The sequence below is a fragment of the Myxocyprinus asiaticus genome, chromosome 38, assembly GCF_019703515.2.
Source record: "Myxocyprinus asiaticus isolate MX2 ecotype Aquarium Trade chromosome 38, UBuf_Myxa_2, whole genome shotgun sequence".
In the NCBI taxonomy this organism is placed as follows: Eukaryota; Metazoa; Chordata; class Actinopteri; order Cypriniformes; family Catostomidae; genus Myxocyprinus; species Myxocyprinus asiaticus.
In genome coordinates this window covers 8,859,389-8,877,390 of record NC_059381.1, presented here as the reverse complement: position 1 = coordinate 8,877,390, position 18,002 = coordinate 8,859,389, and the positions used below count along the sequence as shown (strand labels likewise).

The 18,002-nt window shown below is 38.8% G+C and overlaps 2 protein-coding genes across 4 annotated transcripts in view; one reads left to right on the top strand and one right to left on the bottom strand.

The window, feature by feature from the left end:
* The first annotated feature begins 223 nt into the window (after positions 1–223).
* LOC127428810 (ubiquitin-conjugating enzyme E2 R2-like) lies at positions 224–17,061 on the top strand. 3 transcript variants are annotated; one of them, XR_007895191.1, is made up of 7 exons: positions 224–949; positions 1,687–1,887; positions 10,532–10,618; positions 11,002–11,099; positions 12,256–12,390; positions 14,273–15,505; positions 15,641–17,061. XR_007895191.1 is itself a non-coding variant. In XM_051677420.1 (6 exons), exons 2-6 carry the CDS (start codon positions 1,711–1,713, stop codon positions 14,526–14,528), a joined length of 753 nt encoding a protein of 250 aa, XP_051533380.1. In that variant the 5' UTR covers positions 224–949; positions 1,687–1,710; the 3' UTR covers positions 14,529–17,061. The 3 variants fall into 3 exon arrangements, 1 of the variants encoding a protein (XP_051533380.1); XR_007895190.1 differs by having other exon boundaries at positions 14,273–15,873; positions 15,994–17,061; XM_051677420.1 differs by having other exon boundaries at positions 14,273–17,061.
* A 31-nt stretch (positions 17,062–17,092) lies between these two features.
* The window catches only part of LOC127428813 (bis(5'-nucleosyl)-tetraphosphatase [asymmetrical]-like), a 1,553-nt gene continuing 643 nt past the window's right edge, over positions 17,093–18,002 (bottom strand). Inside the window, exon 3 of the mRNA XM_051677423.1 lies at positions 17,093–17,737. Within this exon, the coding sequence (XP_051533383.1) occupies positions 17,418–17,737 (320 nt within the window). The 3' untranslated portion in view covers positions 17,093–17,417. The remainder of the gene's footprint in view (positions 17,738–18,002) is intronic.

Sequence of the window (18,002 nt, the reverse complement as noted above, 5' to 3'; positions counted from 1 at the left end):
TTTGTGGTATCTAGCCTATGTCATTTCTTATGTCATCTCAGCATTTGGCAAATCACATCAGAAATAACGCCTTAAATCTCATGAATATGTAATAAATAGCCTACCTCTATGGCAGTGTTAAAATAACAACAATATATTCTTCCATGGAAGTCTATGGTTTACAGTTGCGTGCCATGCGTCATGACGCACACACGCACAGACGTGTAAAGGCACGCACTGTGATAACCGGAAGCATAAATAGAAGCGATTGAAAAACAGCGAAAGAGATCATCACCTGTCGATTGCGTTCAAATATCTCTCTTGCACTCCCATTAATAACCATATCCAACTTCCATAACGCCTATTGCCTTTCTTTAATTCGCTGTCGAGTGGGTTCGGACGGGAAAAGCCAAGTTGGCTGTGAAATTCAGTGCGATAACGGGCTTTTTGAAGGTGCGTTGAAGCCTCGCGGCAGAACAAATGTAAACAAGCAACAGATCAGCTGTGCGGCCGAAGACACGCGACGAAACGGCGTGATGACAGTGAGCCACAGGGTTTGACAAACATATTCTGCAGCATATAAAGTGAAATTAGTGATTTATTTGCATGCTGTAGATATTTTAGACGGCAGGGCACTAGACGAGGACACCTCCCAACCCTCTCGCATACTCCTTCATTGCGGACAGCAACAGATAGAAAAAAACAAAGCAAGTGTTGTTTATTTTTCATTGAGTTTAGAGGGTGATCAATAGACTTATTAACTTCAACTTTCATTGAGGACTGGCAGTCTTCACGTCTAACGGAAAAAGTAACAATATTCGTGAAATAACAGACGAGAAATAGGGTTAACGGTCCCTTCTGGGCTCCAAGGAATAAATAAATATTAGCTACATATTAATATTTTAATGAAGCTGGAAGTTTGAGGCGCCCAATCATCACATTTCCTGGGGAACACCGCAGGTAATAAAAGGTAATAAACAGTGGATAAACAAACATTTTATCTTTTTATCAAGCTATTTATCAAACTGTTGTAACATAGTTATTACGTAGTTATTATATCATCAATATCTCAGTATGTATTGGCACTAGTCCTATATTTATTTTTACAGATGCCTTTATATTTATTCAAAATGTATATTGAAATCAGGGTAACACTTAACAAAAATGTTGTATTCGTTTACATTAATGTAGCTACCAATGAGCAATACTTTCACAGCACTTATTAAACTTACTTATTGTTTTTTAAATGTTAAACTAATACATTTTTAAATGATGTTATCATTAGTCAATACATTATGAACTTACAATGAACATATGTATTTTTTATAAAGCAACATTAACCAAGATTAATACATGTAAAAAATATTGTTCATTGTTAGTTAATTTAACATAATGCATTTACTTATGTAAACAAATAGAAACCTGTTGTAAAGTGTTACCGAAATCAAATACACTGGGGTCCAGCTTATTTGAACAAGAGTATTAATTATTGTTATTATTTTGCTTTTACTTTGAAGTTTGGGGTTATTTACCCTAATTCTCAGCTTCATCAATATATCCACCTTGGATATAAATGCCGTAACTATCAATGCTAATAATGATTAGTAGCAGCAAGATGTTTAGATAAAAAATTAAGGAATCATAGTTGTCATATAGCATTATCAACATTATGAAAAAACCTAAACCCTTTTTATCTATAATCCATAGTAAGACTGACGGATTGGGACTGTCATGGCACACCAGCAGATGCCGAGCTCTCAGAAAGCTCTGATGCTGGAGCTGAAATCTCTGCAGGAGGAGCCAGTGGAGGGTTTTCGCATAACTCTGGTGGAGGAGTCGGACCTCTACAACTGGGAGGTGGCGATCTTTGGGCCCCCAAACACGCTCTATGAAGGTGGATACTTCAAGGTAAGTCTTTAGGGAATGACACTGTATGGCATGGTGTTTTGAGTGACAGATTGATGGGACATGAATTGTTCTCAAATACTTATGACCATACCAGGATTTGTGAGATCAAGCATTCATATCCTGTCTTCAAATTCTACTTAATTTTAAAATATGTCTCACCATCCCTTGTTTATTCTAGGGATGCACTGATACCACTTTTTCTCTTCTGATTCCGATATCAGAAATCTCAGTATCGGCCGATACTGATCCGATACCAGTGTTGTTGTTTTTTTTTGCATAATCAGTTTAGAATATCTTTACATTATTGTGTGGAACTAATTGGGTGTACTCTTTAATATGTAAAGAAACACAAACCTCTAACTATACATTATTTCAATATAAATATATAGCTGATTAAGAAACACTTTATTGATAACTAGTATACTGGATAATGTAGCAGCAAAATTAAAAGTAATTCCAGTATATTGTATCTGGACTTTAAAGGATTCAGATCTCTTTTTTGTTCAATTTAGTTGTAAGATATCAGCTCACTTTTCATTCATACAGTTATTTTTTGGAACCCATTCAACTTAAATATTATTATAATTTGTAAACAAATGATAATAATAATAATAATAATAATATATTATAATACTAATATATCTCAATCGTGCACCTTTAACTTTTAAACCATCACGCTTTTATTTTGACATTCTGAACTCTCCAGGAATTCCTGTAAGTGTGTCTGTTTGTAGGCAAGCTCACAGTAGTTTAATTCACTTCTTATTAAAATTCTGGTAAAAAAGCACCTCCAGTGCCATTCTAAATGCATATTATAAGTGAACTGAACTATTGAGCATCTACATCTGAGATGTTGTTCGTGAGTAGCGCTCAAATATTGCGCACCGCATGAAGGCTAAAAATAGCCGTGAGTGTGTGTGTAAACAGAGCAGCGCCAGTCACTGATGCGCTGGAGCTGCGCGTGCATTTTATATATTTACTTATAAAACACAGCCTTTTGTGATTCACAGAGCTATTGCACATCTTCAAGTTGCTTTGAATAAAACGCATGAGTCATATTAACTACTTTAATTGTGTTTTTATGGTTCTTTTATGTCATTTTTTGAGCTTGACATTAACGAACATGACTAACACAGTATCGGATTTGGATCGGGCTTGTCAGACCGATACCCGATCCGTTTAAAAGCTTCAGTATCGGAGCCGATACCGATCCAGGTTTATAAGTTTATTCACTCATGTCTCGTTCTGTCTGGTTCTTCTTTCCCCGGTTGTGCCTTCCTTATACTCCAGACCTCTATTTATAGCACAGATATTAATGACATCTCAATAAGGACAATAAGGAGTTTCAACCATATTCCCTGTAGTTGCTAATTCTCAGCGGCGTATAATTAACGGCAATTGTCATTACTTTAATATAATAGCCTTCTCTCAGAATTATGTAATTGCATCATTATATGGTGATGATGTAACAGTCTTCAGTGACATTTTGTGATAGGAGTTTGAACTAGCAATTCATTTCGATTAGGAGATGCATATTGTTTTTTAATTGTAAGTTTTGCTGCTCCATTTAATTAATGACAAGTACTAAATTACAACATATTCCAGTCTAGTGGTCGAACAGTGTGGGTTTTTTCAGGGTCCGATATCTAGTAAGCAGCATGGCCGACATAATTCTAATATATAAATAATAAAATGTAATGGCATGATGTACACAAAATTGCACTTATTTTATATCATTCATTTTACACAACAATAAAGTGCAAACAGATAATGGTCGCTTTCACACATACAGCCTTTTCCAGAAAATTAACTGCAATTTTCAGTTTAGAGGTCATGTGTGAACACGACCCGTTCAAAAATACCGGTCAATTTAGCACTGCCTATTTCCGTGAATGAGAAGTTGTAACATTACCTGAAAAGTTTTGATGCTATGTATGAAGAGAGACATAACGTAAACAGTTTGAGCATGTACGAGGTCAGCACGCGCTGAGGTAAGATGGAGATGATTCAGTTTCTCTGAGGTCAAAACATTTCATCAAATTGGACAGATATTCAAAATGTTCCATTTAGTTGGAGGATATACAAAATATTTGATATTTTAAAGTGGACTATAGAGGAAATCTCGTATTATATAATGCTCCATGACTAAAATCTGAAGTCATACGGTGAGCAGCCAATGGAAATCGACAGTGCGCGGCCATGACATTGGACCACAATGAAATGGAGATGGCGAATTAGCAATCAAAGTGGAGAAAACATTTAACATTTCTCCAGTTTTTGTCTGTAGCCATTTTCATAGTCAGTAAGTGTGTGTAAATATTTTTAGAAGCGGTGTAGTTAGTGTAATCCAGCCTAAAAGTGCTTCTCTTCATCCGAGTGGATGACGAAATTTGTCGACTGATAAAATAACTAACTACATCTCTGAGTTTAATGTGACAAAAGGGGGAACTACCACTTTTATTAATCGGCAAAGTGGGCACGGTTAGCGACTAATGCTGATCTTTAAAGGCCCAAACATACTCTATGTAAGTGCGTAAACACAGACGCATCTTGCTACGCAAGCTCGATTTCACGCGTCGTTGCATTGTGAAATGTGTCACAGTGCAATTCATAACCCAATGTAAGTACATGTTGTATTCTCAGCGTTGCCGCAAGAGGCGCTACAGTGGATTTCTTTTCTCAATCAACAACTGTCATAGCGGAGCAGCAATTTGAGGAGAATCTTGCTGAACAAGTTAGGTTATACAAACATATTTACAACTCATCGTCCCCTCTCAATTCAAATAAAATGGATTGAAAATGCTTGGCAAGAAATATCAACTTCCCTGTATAAAGACTCCACCACATCCGGTTTCGTTGCACCTGAAAAACTCTTTCGCCCCCTTGTGAGGTTTGTAACCACCAGAGCAATGCAAGAGCACACATAATGTATGTACAACGGGACCACGTGCTGGCCATGCATTGGCCAAATCAAATCAAAATCAAATCACTTTATTGTCACACAGCCATATACACAAGTGCAATGGTGTGTGAAATTCTTGGGTGCAGTTCCGATCAACATAGCAGTCGTGACAGTGATGAGACATATACCAATTTACAATAACATCAAATTAACACAACGCAATTTAAACATCTGTTATACATAATTAAACTCAACTTAAAACATCAAATTAACACAACACAATTTAAGCATCTGTTATACACATAATTACACTCAACTTAAAACATCAAATTAACACAACACAATTTAAACATCTGTTATACATAATTACACAACTTAAAACATCAAATTAACACAACACAATTTAAACATCTGTTATACACATAATTACACTAAACAATATACAAATAATAACATACACTGTACAGTATACAATATGCTGTTTTTTTTTTTTTTGTTTTTTTTTTTGTTTTTTACTATATAGATACTATATAGATACACATTCAATAAAAATTAAAAATTAAAATATATATAAAAAAAGTATATATATATATAGAATGTACAGTATTGTACTGTATTGACATTCAGGCTGTCGGTTGATAGTAGGCTGTTTCATCATTGTCAGTGATCAGACCTACCACCGTCGTGTCATCAGCAAACTTAATGATGGCATTGGAGTTATGTGTTGCCACACAGTCATGTGTGTACAGGGAATACAGTAGTGGGCTGAGAACACAGCCCTGCGGGGCTCCAGTGTTGAGGGTCAGTGATGAGGAGATGTTGCTGCCTATTCTAACCACCTGGCGTCTGCTTGACAGGAAGTCCAGGATCCAGTTTCTCATCTAGCTTGGAGGGCACTATGGTGTTGAATGCTGAGCTGTAGTCTACAAACAACAGTCTCACATAAGTGTTCTTTTTTTCCAGGTGGGAGAGAGCAGTGTGTATTGTAGATGCAATGGCATCATCAGTGGAGCAGTTGTTGCGGTATGCAAACTGCAGCGGGTCAAGATTGAGTGGTAATACAGAGCAGATGTAATCTCTGATTAGTCTCTCAAAACATTTGCTGATGATGGGGGTCAGAGCAACAGGACGCCAGTCATTTAAACAAGTTATTTTTGATTGTTTTGGAACAGGCACAATGGTGGATGTTTTAAAGCATGTGGGGACTACAGACAAAGAGAGGGAAAGGTTGAAAATGTCCGTAAAAACACCAGCCAGCTGGTTCGCGCACGCTCTGATGACGCAGCCCGGAATGCCGTCTGGACCCGCGGCTTTGCGGATATTCACCCGTCGGAAGGATCGGGTTACATCCGCTACAGAGACGGAGAGTGAACTAACCTCTGTAGCTTCGGCCGTGAGAGCTCTCTCCGCGAGGGCGGTGTTATTTCCCTCGAAACGAGCATAAAAAGTATTTAGCTCATCCGGTAGAGAGGCAGCGGTTTTCATGGCGGAGTTTTTATTCCCTTTAAAGTCCGTGATGATGTTATTTCCCTGCCACATGCTTCTAGAGTAGGCCAAGCACTCGTGTCTGCATTTGCGTACATGCGTGAAAAATGTTTTGGCCTTAAAGGGGTCATGACATGCCTCTTTTATTATTTTAATATGTTCCTTGAGGTTCACTTATAATATTAGTAAAGTTTATTGCACAAAACAACAACCCTCTTCTGACCCTCTGTCAGAAACGCTTGGTTTTAATACTGTTCTCCTTAAGACTTGACAGTAAATTCCCACTGTTCTGATTGTCTCTCTGCTCTTGACTGACCTGCTCTCTCGTTGCCATCTCACTGCTCACCACTACTGGGTGGGCTACGGAAGTGATAAGGTAAATTAGGCTTTGATGTGTTGTTGTGGAGGTGGTCAGATACAAATGTCTACCACAGTGTGACAGGAAGTAGAGAATGAGTCTTTTTGGCAGCTTGGTTTAAACAAATGCTCTTTTTGAAGTGAGGAGGAAGTTTTGAGTTCTGAAACTTACAGTATGTTTTTATAGAACAATGACCTCTTGTTTGTCAAAAGATCAAGGAAAATTTGACTTCTCATGTCATCACCCCTGTAATCTTAAAATGGCCAAATATTAGGCGATTAATCGACCTGGATAATATTTTGGTCAGTAGTCCATTTTCTCTTCATACTTATTCCATATGCAACTAATCAGCTAGGGATTCTGTAGTGGTAAACTCAGCAAAAAAAGAAACGTCCTCTCACTTTCAACTGCTTTTATTTTCAGCAAAGTTAACATGTGTAAATATTTGTATGAACATAAAAAGATTCAACAACTAAGACATAAACTGAACAAGTTTCACAGACGTGTGACTAACATAAATGGAATAATGTGTCTCTGAACAAAGGGGGGTCAAAATCAAAAGTAACAGTCAGTATCTGGTGTGGCCACCAGCTGTATTAAGTACTGCAGTGCATCTCCTCCTCATGAACTGCACCAGATTTGCCAGTTCTTGCTGTGAGATGTTACCCCACTCTTCCACCAAGACACTTGCAAGTTCCCGGACATTTCTGGGGGGGAATGGCCCTAGCCCTCACCCTCCGATCCAACAGGTCCCAGACGTGCTCAATGGGATTGAGATCCGGGCTCTTCGTTGGCCATGGCAGAACACTGACATTCCTGTCTTGCAGGAAATCACGCACAGAACGAGCAGTATGGCTGGTGGCATTGTCATGCTGGAGGGTCATGTCAGGATGAGCCTGCAGGAAGGGTACCACATGAGGGAGGAGGATGTCTTCCCTGTAACGCACAGCATTGAGATTGCCTGCAGTGACAACAAGCTCAGTCCGATGATGCTGTGACACACCGCCCCAGACTATAACGGACCCTCCACCTCCAAATCGATCCCGCTCCAGAGTACAGGCCTCGGTGTAACACTCATTCCTTCGATGATATACGTGAGTCCGACCATCACCCCTGGTGAGACAAAACCACGACTCGTCAGTGAAGAGCACTTTTTGCCTGTCCTGTCTGGTCCAGCGATGGTGGGTTTGTGCCCACAGGCGACGTTGTTGCCGGTGATGTCTGGCAAGGACCTGCCTTCCAACAGGCCTACAAGTCCTCAGTCCAGCCTCTCTCAGCCTATTGTGGACAGTCTGAGCACTGATGGAGGGATTGTGCGTTCCTGGTGTAACTCGGGCAGTTGTTGTTGCCGCCATCCTGTACCTGTCTCACAGGTGTGATATTTGGATGTACCGATCCTGTGCAGGTGTTGTTACACGTGGTCAGGCACTGTGAGGATGATCAGCTGTCCTTCCTGTCTCCCTGTAGCGCTGTCTTAGGCATCTCACAGTACGGACATTGCAATTTATTGCCCTGGCCACATCTGCAGTCCTCATACCTCCATGCAGCATGCTTAAAGCACGTTCACACAGATGAGCAGAGACCCTGGGCATCTTTCTTTTGGTGTTTTTCAGAGTCAGTAGAAAGGTCTCTTAATGGCACTTTTCGACTGCACATTACGGTTCGACTCGACTCTGCTCCCTTTACTTTTCTGAGCTTGCTTTTCCACTGCAGTTTAGTGCCGCCTCAACATGGGTGGGATTATAGGCTGATCGTCATAGTTGCGCCGCCTCTACTGCCGTGACATCATCTTAAGCTCGACACAAACATTACTGACCATAAACATTAACACGACCGCTAGCTGTTAGCTACTAGCTCATTGTGCTGCATAAAGCAGTTGTTGCATGGTGATTTTACACAAGTGTAACAGTTAAATTGGCCTGGTTGTTTTAGAAGCAAGCTTTCCAGTAGCTGGTCAACTAAATAAAGTGAAGCTTTCAAGCAGAATATAGAGTTAACGTAACAAAACGTACCATCCTCCATCTTGGACTCCAACAACACTGTGACCGAGTCCAGGGCACTCTCCCTTCCATTGCTCGCCGGTCTATTGCCATAGATAGCGTCCATTTGGTCGAACCACTTCCACTTTCTTCTGTTTGAACCACTCCGGCTGTTGTGGTCCTTGATGGTTCTGTTGTCACTTTAAGTTTTTTTTTTTTACTTTTCCCTACAATGTTGGTTGAACCGGTGGTAGCTGTGTGTGGCCAACAGCTGAGACACTTCCTGAAAAACGTGTACGTTTTGCGTCGTTTCGTTCATCGCTAATGAGAGGAAAGTCTGCATCTCGTTTATTGACCATGGTGTGGTTTTGCGCACAGCCATTTCTTTGTACAATTCGAAAGTCACATGAACAAATGATATTGCTGTTGCTAACTTTAAAACTAGCGGGTTGAAGTCCTGTGTCGCAAATCCAGTGACGCTGGTAGTGACGATTCTCTCTGACCAATCAGTGATCTGCAGGGTTTTGACGTCACATTTATTATCGGCTCAGCTCACTTGGAACCTCAACTGAGGTGGTACTAAAAAAAGTATCAGGTACCAGGTACTATCCACATTGGAAAACCCCCAAAAAGCGAGCAGAATCGAGTCGAGCTGTACCGTGCAGTGGAAAAGCCCCATTAGTGTCCTAATTTTTATAACTGTGACCTTAATTGCTTACCATCTGTAAGTTGTTAGTGTCTTAACGACCGTTCCACAGGTGCATGTTCATTAATTGTTTATGGTTCATTGAACAAGCATGGAAAACATTGTTTAAACCCTTTACAATAAAGATCTGTAAAGTTATTTGGATTTTTACAAAATTATCTTTAAAATACAGTGTCCTGAAAAAGGGATGTTTCTTTTTTTTGCTGAGTTTATGTGTGAACTAATACTAACCAATATGGGTGAAAGGTTGACCAAAGCAAAGATAGGGCGATCCAGCATGATTTAAAGAAGATAATGGTATCTGTGTAGAGGCAGACATGAGCACCTCCCACAAGGCGAATAAATGTAGGTTTTAGCAAGATTATCCATGCTTATAGCAGAAACATGTGTCTATCTAGTGAATTGAATATTTATTCCTTTTTTTTTTTTTTTTTAACTTACGTCAGATGTCCTGGCTTTTTCCAGCTACAAAGAGCTATCTGGTTTGTTGTCATTAATCTCTAATGATTACCACCAGAGTAGGTTAAATTAGATAAGTTGTAGGTCTGCATTCACTCAGTCACGCTCATGCTGCATTGTAGACATGAGCACCAGCCAGTTCATATAGTCTGTCACATAATCAGCAGTCAACAGCACTGGTGAGTGTCATGCAGAGAAGAGACACCCATTAGTATACCAATATCGCTCTTATAGTTAACACTGCAGTCAAATGTACTCAAGTCATAACCACAAATATCATAAGAAGTAAACTCCATGCCATATTTACCAATGCACTCTCATCTTAAAATGACTACTGTTCAAGCAGCTCAACTTGTAGAGCATGGCAACACACAAACTGATAAAAAGTATACCTTGAATACACTGTAAGTCACTGTGGATGAAAGCATCTGCTAAATGTATAAATGTAAATGTATTTGCTACCTCAATCAAAACAACACTTTGCATTTAATACAGGACTGCGAAGGCTACAGCATTCAGTACAGCACCGCACTGATATCTCAAGCTTCTTTTTAGCACCACATCGGAAACCTGATAAAGAGTACATAATGTTTAGCTTCATGAGGATTATGTGTATACAAACTCTTTTAGCTTATAATGTGTCTTTTCCAGTTCTGCAACTGATTTATAACAGCTCATTTACTTGCTAATAATGCTCCATTTTTCTCTCTCTCTCTTTTTTTTTTTTTTTGTCTCTCTCTTGTCTCTTTTCCCAGGCCCATGTAAAATTTCCTATTGACTACCCATACTCTCCCCCGACCTTCCGATTCTTTACCAAGATGTGGCATCCAAACATCTACGAGGTAAACGTTTATTTTTTATATACTTGTAGCCACCATTCAACATAAAATCAAAAATGACCCTATTTACTTTCCTTATATACTGTCCTTGTCTTATTGTGCACAATTCATCTGTGCATATTATTACAAAGTTAATTTGTAATCATTCGTCAAAATGTTACAACTTGCTCTGCCTCTGAAATGACATCACCAGGCCCTCTTATTTTTCAACTCCTCCCCACTTTTCACAATCTAATCAGTGCATGATAAATCAAATCATGACCTGCCCCTAATTTTTTGTCTCATTGAATAACCTGTTTTACACATGTTGACTTTAAAACGTATGTTTGTAACCGTATAGTAAAAATGTTGTTATTGTTGTCCTGTTCAATGTCTCTCAACCTCAGAATGGCGATGTATGTATTTCCATCCTCCACCCTCCTGTGGATGACCCACAGAGCGGAGAGCTCCCCTCAGAGCGATGGAACCCCACACAGAATGTCAGGTAATACAGTCAAAACAGACACCATTAAGGCCCCGATATACTTCATATGAAATCGAAGAATGAACGGGTGTGATGTAATTTAGTACAAAATCTATTTTTGAGTTTGTTTCAGTGGTTAGTAACAGCTCGCCTGGGTGAATGATGATCAATAACCTTAAATTCAGTCTGACAGACTAATTCGGCAATACGCCATACACTTGTGTGGGAGTAATGGCTATAAATATATCATGTTTGCCTTAACTGTTTCTTAGCCTGTATTTTTGATAAACTCGCATCACATTCGCATCACATCACGTCTTTATGTGAAACTGCACTTGTCACAAACACATGAAGACACATCGACCCGATATCATGTTGAACTCGTAACAATGGACAAGTTGTGACAGATGAATAGAGGCAGAACTGTTGTAAATGGTTTTATAATAGATTCACGAGTGCACGGGACACTTTTGGGCATGCACACATGCTCTATGAGCGAGCAGGGATATTTCATTAAGCAGCATGTATTTGAGAGCACGCGTTCAGGAAATCCGCGTGCTAGCGGACAGATTCGCACTCGCGTGACCGGTACATGGATGCGCCCTCGCATGAAATGCATTCGTTCACAAATCGAATCGTATTATAACGCCATAAAGCTATGGTATATTAAGCTGGACTATGGTCCATTAAGCTATTAATTTTCATTTATCTTGACAATATATTTTTATTGTTTTTATGCATCTTTTGATTTTACTTGGTATATTTATCATCAATCTCCACACCTCCCCTGACAAGCTCTGGCGCCTCCCAGTTTGAAAACCGTGGCTTTAAATCATCATCAAGTGGTTTAAAAAAGCATCTTTTACTGATCTAGTGAGAATTCTACTCATAGAATGAGGCATAGAGTCATTGATAACACAATTATTGTCACATTAGTTAAGGTTTAAATGTAGTCTTGCTCTTCCTCATATTTAAATGCTCCTCTAAACGCCTCCCACAGCAGTGTGGTGGATGTCTGAATGTTCGCAAATAGTATATTGTTGCATGGCTGTTTCGAATTTCTTTTTACCCCTGAACAAAGAACGAAGAAGAACTTCTCCGGAAGTATATCGGGGCATTTACAGTCCAGTATCAACTTCCAAAATGACTTGGACTACATGTGTGTGTTTGTGCGTAGAACAATCCTGTTGAGCGTGATTTCACTGCTGAACGAACCCAACACATTTTCTCCTGCAAATGTGGATGCCTCAGTCATGTTTCGCAAGTGGAGGGACAGCAAAGGCAAGGATAAGGAATATGCAGAGATTATAAGGTACAATTACTTGGTCTTTCAAATGACAATCTGTACATAAAAAAATATATTTTAGCATCAAATGACATTTTCATACTCTTCAGTTCACTTCATGTTTAAGTTTAAAGGTTAGTCTGACATTTTTTTCTGCACTGTGACTTTACATGACCTAAATGTTTTCAGGACCAAATTCTCAGAATTTCATAGGCATATTTTTTTCCTATTGTGTTTTAATTTTTTTTAACCTCACATACATCAAACATGCAACCATCAACTACAGTTGCATACAATTAAATTATTAATATTTTTAGTAGTGCTAGGCAAGCAAAACTATTGTGATTTACATGAACGATACTTCAAATTGTGATGACTATTACTACACCCTAGCAACGATCTGGGAACTATCCAGAACACCCGAACATCACAGCGGCAAGTTTTGCATCATCAAGCTCCTCTCACAATTTCTTCAGAAAATTAAAAAATCTAGTTGTACTATTTATGTTGGCTGAGATTTACATTAAACCTTTGCTCAGACCAAATGTTGGCCCATCACGCTTCCATTGCACCATTCTACTGAAGTTCAGGACACACTGCACTGAATATATCTTTATTTCCCTTGGGCAAGCAAACACAAGTGAAAAATATCATGAACTTTTCCCTTATTGACATTATTCTCTGACAAAACAGGTCCTTTAGCAGAAAACTGCATAATTTGCTTCTTTGCCACTATAAAAAAGGAAATGCAGTGAGATCCAAAAGTCTAATACCATTAGTAAAAATGCTTTTATTACGGCCAGGTATTGATAATGATTTCACGATCTGATTCGATTCCGATTCACAAGCTCTCAATTCAATTCGATTCCAATTTAGATTCAATTCAATATCGATTCGTATGAGTACATTTCAGATATAATATCCCTTTTGCTTACATATGAAAAAAATTCCTTCGCAGCTAATGCTGTTAATTATACAGGGAAACGTCTAACTCTATACATTATGAAAATATTAATTTTACAAATTATATTTTATTTGTTTCTCATCATTGGTCACATTTTAGTTTTTAAAAAATTAACAAATCCATGTATTCTTTCAATAAATATGATATTATATTGCATTTATTATTTTTTGTTATGTTTATTGTTTAATTTCATAATTTGTTCTGTTTACATTTATTTGTTAAACACATGCTAAAAACTGGTACTGTCTCTTTAAGGAAACCTGGTATTTTTGTAAAGAGTGTCTGTAAATGAGCGCATGTTAACGAGAGAGACTCGAATGGCTCTATCTCATGTGTGCTATGCGTGATTCGAATTAAATATTTATTTTTTGTTGCTTTTCACCAACAATTGACTGTAGAGAATAGAAAGGTATTAAAATAGACATTCAATGACAGTCTTTGGACACACATTACATGGAACAACTTTTACACTAAACACACAGTAAAGGGATTTCGCTGCCGAATACTACACCACTATAGTACACAATTACTGGTGAGTGAAGTCTGAACATTTACCAGCCGTTTGCTAAATATATACATTTTAGTCACATAACGCAAAATTTGGTTGCAAATGCGAGCGATTTACTCTCTGTGTAGAGGGTTGTTGCATAGAGTATAAGATCACTCTTGGAATTTAAGAATCATTATCGAGATTGTTCAAATGAAGATCGCGATGCATCGGAAAATCGATATTTTTACCCACCCCTAGCTTCTATTAATAATAAAGTTTTTATTACAGATTATACTGTCAGCAAAACAATTTTAGTGAAAAGTTTCACTGGAAAAAATTACATGGACCCCACTCTATATATTAGTAGATGAAGCTGTTATAAGCTGCAAAGCCTTGGTTGATTTTATTGTAGAGATTGTAGCTGTTCTGAATTTGTGTCTTTGTACCACATACAGGAAGCAGGTGATGTCCACCAAGGCCGATGCAGAGCGAGATGGAGTGAAAGTACCAACGACGCTTGCTGAATACTGCATCCAGACCAAAGTGCCTTCTCACGATAGTAGCTCCGACCTGCTCTACGACGATCTGTATGACGATGACATAGAGGAAGAGGATGATGACGATGATGAGGCAGAGGCCGGTGGGATAGGTGGAGAAATGGCCGGGGACTGTTTTGCCGATGAAGACGACTCTGGCAACGAGGAGTCTTGACCTCCTTCCACTGTTAACATGACACGGACCTTCACCCTCTTACTATTCTTAACCCCAAGAGCCTCATGTTTCAGATTCTCTCTTCTCCTTCCTATGCTAAAGCTTTTATTTTTCATTTTTTCAGTTTTGAAAACATCATAGCTTCATATCTTGGTCCCTACCACACCTTACAGTTCCTCAGTAAAGTACACTATATGACCCCCCGACGTCTTTCTGGACTTGTAAAACACAAAGTTGTTAGTCACATTTCATATCCCAATTTCTCTTACCTCTTAACCTCAGGGCTTTTGGATATTCAGCGCTAGTCAGACCACCATAAACATTTCAATGTTTTTTTCCAATTATTTAAAAGGGTTATTTTACACAAAATTGAGTATTCTGTAATAAGATCTGCGCCCTCATTTTGTTCCGAACCCAAATGACTTTCTTCTGTGGGACACAAAAAGAGAAATTTTAAAGAATGTCTGAGCCGCTGTTCTTTATACAATAAAAGCAGTGACCAGAGGCTTTTAAGCTCCAAGAAAGAATGAAAAGCACCATAAAAGCCTCATAAATGAAGTCCATATGCTATAGTCCAAGTCTTTTGAAGCCATATGATAGTTTGCTGTAAGGATCAGTATGAAATTTAAGTTGTTAATGACTGGTTCTCTCGTGTCTCGAAAACAAACAAAATGCGGAAGTTTAAATTTTCTTTTGTGTTCAACAGGAAAAAAAAGAATGAATGTCATATGGATTTCAGATGACGTGAGAGTGAGTCAAAGATTACAGGCTTGTCATTTTGGGTGAAATTACCCTTTAAACCACCCATAACCTTTAGCTGTACATGGTGACACTTTCATCGCCAACAAATTAATGTTTTGTTCATTGCCCCGATTTTCAACTGTCTGGAACTGTCTTCACAGTATAGGGCTTCAGTGATGCCACTCAACTATCTACCTAATTTCCCATTTCATGTTGAGCATTTTCCAGAACAACAGGTAAGTATTAAAGAGAGGATAAATGGAGAATGAATAGACTATTCTTTTCTCAAATTTTTGTCGTCATTTTGACCAGCCATCTACATAAGCAGGTCACCTTCACTAAAGTAACTAAATGTGTTTCCTTATAAGCAGCTCGTTCCCGCTAATCACTTCTGTGATTGAGCTTTTTGAACCATTAAATTGCAGTGTCAGAGTGTATGGCACATCAAGGTGCTTTCAAGTACTCCGCTGCAGAATGGATACTAGCATTAAAATGACTTCCAGCAAATGACTTATTTAGCTGCTGTTTCTTAATGACCAAGAACCTACAATAAGGATGTCCCACATTTGGCCCCCCATTTTGGATCCACCGATTTTGGCTGAAGGTAATCATACTTCGTTATACTTTTTAATGTACACATTCTCATGTTGTGATCATGTATGAGTGTCTGAGCAGCTGAACCAAACCATGACCATTTCTCCCTTTCCTCATCGATTTTACACAGATCTTGACTTTGTCTGGTAGTTTGACGATAATCTTGATCCTAGGAGTTTATAAAGTTTGGGGTTTGAGATCAGTGACTTCTGAGGACATTTTGCTCACCAGTACGCCCCCTCCTTCCTAGTCGAATGCTTTTTTGTTTTGGTAACGGCACCAGAGTGGGCCGTAGCTTTCAAGAGCATGCTTGTGTGTTTTAATGTGTTTTATATGATGTCAATCATCCAGTGAGGCACACAACTCCCTAAGGTGTCATTAAAGGGGTGGAAGTATAGATGTTTATGCACATGGGGTCTCAGGTACACCTTTATTCCTGCAAACCAGCCAAGGACACACTAGGATATTGATCCTGGTCCTACGAAACCCTTCTGGAAGGGTCAGTGGATCTAAGGATCTTGAGGTAACGGTGCTCTCCGGTTGAGCATCAGGAACTTGTGAATTATCTGAAACGATTGTTCCCAACTCAATCGTTCCCTTGAATCCCTGGACTTTGGGCCAAAAGGGCTCACAACGTGTTCAAATGGGGATGTCCATCAATTTAAACAGACTGGATTTCACATTCAGCAAGAGACTTTTGGTGTATTACACCCCTGTGCACAGCAAAACAACCAAGTTCATTTCAAACACCCCAGCAAAAAGTGTTGTGACGTTAGTCAGCAGTGGATTTGTCTTGAAGGATTTTATTTTTGTGTGTCATGAGTGTGTGTTTAATGTTTCATCAATGATTTAATTACCTTTTTGTGTTTTCACTTGGAAACAGTTGCTATCTTTGCCAGGATTTGTGGTCCTGGTTTAGATCAAATTGACTCATTATTTGCTTAAGTTCAACATATTTCCTTTTTCTTCTTGCAATGTTGTTAAAGGGAATATCATTGTAAACATTCAATTATGGAGAAACAGTAAGAATGAATCAAATCTGTACTTATTTCGATCCTAAACTTAAGTATTTAAGTTTGGGGGAGACAGTGTCCGATATAATCAATTTAAGAACTGTTTGTATGATCACAATGCAATTAATTTTTGTTTGTGTGTATGTAGAGGAGTTAAATGCGCCTTAGCAATTAAACCATTAGACTACATATTTAAAAGTCCTTTCAATTATTGAGCACTGTTTCAATGTATTTTATTTGGCATGACTCAGGATTGGTAACAAAATGACTGACATACAAACAAAAGATTCTGGACATTCAATGATTTGATATTCGAGTTTAGAGCTCAGAAACTTCCTAATACACCCTCTTGATTACTAGTATGACATTGCAATATTGAACAAATGCATTTTGAAGAGAAAGCCTTGTGGCTTTTAGTGTTCAATGTACAGTGTAAACCATACTCGGAGATTACGTTCTTAAACGAGGGAGTTTTAGTCCAGTATCCTAAAACCATTTTGTAAAGATGAATGCAGTACTTAGTGCCGATAGTGTCTAAATGTTACTGTTTGCCATCTGTCTCTATATACTGCTGTGCTGCTGTAAGTATGTCCTGTAAGTCCTGGTACTTTGCCAGTTTGCAGGCTTCCTCTAGTTTGGCCCAGCGGTAATCCTGGTGTTCTTCAGAAAGGTTGACCCTTGTATTTGGGTCACGGAGTTCAGCCAACCAGTAGAGGACCTCTTTGTCCTTTCCCCTCACCTGATAGTGTAACTTCTGCAGGAAGCCATCCACCATGCACAGGTGATCTTTACCCAAACCTGCTTCCTCCTGAGTCTCTCTCAAGGCAGTGGTCAAGTCATCCTCTCCGGGGTCAACATGACCTTACAGTGGGAAAGAAACATCTAGTCATTAGACAGCCATGGGTGGGGGGGATCAATCAATATTACAATATTCGTACACGTAGTTCTTGATTGTTGTCCCTCACTGAGTTAAAATGAGATTAACATTCCTGAATGCTACTGAGATATTGTTGAAGGTAATACTGAATTGGCTGGATTTTTAGCTAAATACATCTCAGCTTGTGATTCAGGGTAGTCAGACACAGAAAGAAGACTGTCAATGGGAGATTACTGTGAGGTTGTCAGG

Excerpts from the sequence above, each read along its gene's own strand:
- LOC127428810 (XM_051677420.1), top strand. The coding sequence starts at position 1,711 with ATGGCACACCAGCAGATGCCGAGCTCTCAGAAAGCTCTGATGCTGGAG. Across the intron at positions 1,888-10,531 it reads ATGAAGGTGGATACTTCAAG|GCCCATGTAAAATTTCCTAT; the intron begins GTAAGTCTTTAG and ends CTCTTTTCCCAG. Across the intron at positions 11,100-12,255 it reads AACCCCACACAGAATGTCAG|AACAATCCTGTTGAGCGTGA; the intron begins GTAATACAGTCA and ends GTTTGTGCGTAG.